At 50.5% G+C, this 3594-nt stretch overlaps 1 protein-coding gene across 1 annotated transcript; it reads left to right on the forward strand.

Moving 5' to 3' along the window:
- Positions 1-1665: 1665 nt before the first annotated feature.
- On the forward strand, positions 1666-2352 carry LOC128276216 (frizzled-like; the record flags this gene model as incomplete). The annotated part of the gene is made up of 1 exon (XM_053014692.1): positions 1666-2352. A coding segment is annotated over exon 1 (687 nt), but the record flags the coding sequence as incomplete, so codon positions are not given.
- Positions 2353-3594: the final 1242 nt, after the last annotated feature.

Raw genomic sequence — 3594 nt, forward strand, 5'->3', positions numbered from 1 at the left:
AATTCCGATCGCTACTGACAACAAATGATCAATTTGAACCATGCATTGATCGAAAAACGACCAAAATGCAATTCTAGGGGGTTCGAATGGGGGCGCCTGGTGGCCCGTGGAAACAAGCACGAGGCCCCCCAAAAAACAAAACTGTGCGAGGATACTATCAAATCACTTGGATGGGAGTTGCTATCCCTCCCCGCGTTATTCACCAGACTTGGTTCTTTCCGAATATCATTCATTTTCCTCGATAGGACACGTATTGGTTGAGCAGCTTTTCGTTTTTCTACGAGGAAGTCGAAATTGGACGACTAACTAGTTTACTTAAAAAAAAGAAGAATTCTTTCGCCTGGGAATCCACGATTTAGCAGAGAAATAGGAGAAATGTATAGCTAGCGATGGCACATACTTTGAATAAAATAGAAATTTGCATAAAAATTTTATAAACGTTTTTTGTGTGATAACAAATCCCGATTTTTCATGCATACACCTAGTAAATATATAAAGATATCATTTGTCTACGGAACGCTCTGGTCTTGAGTCTTTTACTCTTGGACCGTTTGATCCCGCTAGTGAGATCCCTCCGGATGTTGACTGCTTACAATCGTTTGCACCACTCCGTCGGAACTCTAATAGTCGGAAACCAATCTTCTCTCGAGGCCTCCACTGTCAGGTAGTAGTACCCATCTACCCTGTCCGTCCCAGGCCAAAAGAGTCGATTAACAAACGGTTTTAAGGCGTTGGCAATAAGATCAGAACTGGTAAGTGAACGCGAGATCACTCCGGATCACGCTCCTTCGCGCGTTAGGTCCGCTCCGTAACAATAGTAAAATATTATTCTTTCTTGAATTGGCCGTTGAATTTCCTTTTTGAATTGTTTTGCTTGCTGCATTCTTATTGACTGGCAGCACTGCGTGCTATAAACTAACAACTTCACCAACACAATGCCAAGTCGACCCGGAACGCACACACTCGCGACTCACTCGGTTCTTGATTCGGGCTTTCCTTCGTTTCGTTTTCCGCCGAGAGCTTTAGTTGTTTCGCGCGGTCGCGAGAAAAGAAAACGGTTTTGTCGCACGTGCGCGTTTGAATTCGATACACATGTTACGGTGGTACGGCGTGTTTTGCTACAAACCAGGAAGAACCGGTGAAGCTGCAGAAAAGCTTCGAATTGCGTTATCCGCGTGGTTTGAAAAATGGTGTGTGAAAAGTGGCGCAAGATATGCCAATTCAAAAGTGCTAGTGTTTTGTTTGAATTAACGCCAATCACTTAAACAGCATTAAGATGTGCGTTGGCCAGGAGCAGTGAAAGCCTCTGTTGTTACCGAAGTGTCGCACCGAATGGAGCGGAGTTAGTGCAAAGGCTAAGCAATTTAATTGGCGAAAATTACGCCCGTCGGATCCGGAGCGCGGAGATACTTCGCCCCGAACGGAAGGAGTGCTTTGTGATCGAAGAAAGTGAGAGTGAACGAGTGAGACAAAGGACAGCTTTTCTCCCACTTTGCTGGCCTTTTCCGGTGCGTGAATTTCACCGGCCGCTGCCGGTGCACTAAATAGCAAATATTTGAAGCTCTCGACAGAAGATGAGGTGAATCAAAGAAAAGTTAAATAGTAGTTTGTGAAAGAGAAAAAGTGGCAATCGATCGTTTGAGTGGATTTTACAAAGATCGAAAAATGACCACCAAGGGCCAGAGGCATCCGATCGTGCGGTTGCTGTCGCTGGCCGGGTGCATCCTGGCGGCGTTCGGCATTCAGCAGCAGGCGATTGTATTCCACGACGCCGAGACCAGTGTCCGGACAGAAGACTTCCAGCATCACAACCGCTGCGAACTGATCACGATCCCGTTCTGCACCAGCGTCCAGTACAACAGCACGATCATGCCGAACTTGGTGGGCCACACGAAGCAGGAGGAGGCCGCCCTGGAGGTGCACCAGTTCGTGCCGCTGGTCAAGATCGACTGCAGCCCGGACCTCAAGTTCTTCCTGTGCCTGCTGTACGCGCCGGTCTGCACGATCCTCAGCTACCCGATCCCGCCCTGCCGGAGCCTGTGCGAGAGTGCGCGGGCCTGCGAGGGTATCATGCGGACGTTCAACTTCCAGTGGCCCGAAAGCTTTGAGTGCTCCCGCTTCCCGGAAGACGGCGGCCAGGAGCTGTGTGTGTCGCAGAACAAGTCCACCGAGACGTCCACCAGCCGGCCAGCCGTGACGACCAAAATAGTGACAAAGTTTATCGACCGGAAGAGTAACCCGACGAACGGTGGACTCGTCGGTGTCACGCAGCACCGAGATTTGGGATTCATCTGTCCGGTGCAACTGAAGGCTCCGTCTCTGATGGGCTACCAGCTGACCGTCGGAGGGAAGGTGAGCAATGTCTTTCGGGTCCTTGGACACAAGGACACGTGTCGGGCACGTCGTTCCGCGAAGAGAAATCTCGCCGCAGAGAGATAGTTTCGGCGAAATAAAACCTCGGTAGTCGGCAGCCGTCCGCATAATAGTGGCACTGATTTCGCGTTGATTGAGTTTCCGAATGGCTTTTCTTCGCCTTGATTACAGTCGCAGCGTCTTAAATCCCACTCGTCACACGGCGGCAGATAACCCGCCGTCCCGAGCGTGAAATGCTGGTCCGCTTGATCGACACCAAACTCGAACCGGATGCAACGACGACGACGTGGCTAAAAGTTTCCGACAAACTGCGCCGGCACTCTCTATCTCTCCGGGACGACCGGAATGGGACAAAGAATCCAATTTTGCATTGTAAAAGGGCCATCATTAGGGCGAAGCATAAAAACTAATATTAAGTGCCGGGCCACAACGGGCGGGAAAGCTTTTCGTGGCGCGAACATGCAAACACTTCTCGTTAACGCGCGCGGAGGCTGCCGGCCCGGAATGCACCCGGAACCGATGCAGGGATGCAATTCTCACCCCCCAGTGGATGATGGCTTCCCAAAGGGTGGCAAGATTGTAGCGAACGGAACGGGTGAGAAAAACCTTGGGAAAGTCTGCGGTTCGTCCTTCCGGCACGTTGGGCCAAAGTTTTTCAATTACATTTACACCGTGGCCGCGGCACGCGGCAGGAGCTTCCGTCTGATTAGTCGGCACCGGCCGGCGGGACACGGCGCACAGAATGTCCCGAGCTTGTTAATTTTCTGCTAGTTTACGTTATTCTTTGCACACCGGCCGGCATCCGGATGCTTGTCGGCAGCTTTCCCGTACACCGGTGCCGGTGTCCTTTGAGCTTTTCTTGCCGCGTCGAGCGGTGGTCGAGTGCCGCGCAGGTTGGCGGCGGTAATCTACCTGTTACAGGAATAATGGTTAATCTCAATTTTCCGCTTCCCTGGGTCCGGTTTTTGCGCAAACGATTCCGCAACAACTGGCCGGTTTAGATTTTTACTTCCTATCCTCATTCGTACGGTCTTCTTTCGTGCATTTTAAAAAGGGCTTCAGGGGGTTTGGGCATAAGCAGGGCCGGCATTACGGTCTGGGGTCTTGGAGTAAATAGGATTCGCTGTTGAAAGCTGCCGAAGCGTTTGATTTGGATGCAGTTGTTTCGTCGCTATTTTTATTCTTTTTCGAATACTTTAAATGTTTAATTGATTCGCTTTA

Source organism: Anopheles cruzii, unplaced genomic scaffold (assembly GCF_943734635.1).
Source record: "Anopheles cruzii unplaced genomic scaffold, idAnoCruzAS_RS32_06 scaffold00739_ctg1, whole genome shotgun sequence".
NCBI classification, from domain to species: Eukaryota; Metazoa; Arthropoda; class Insecta; order Diptera; family Culicidae; genus Anopheles; species Anopheles cruzii.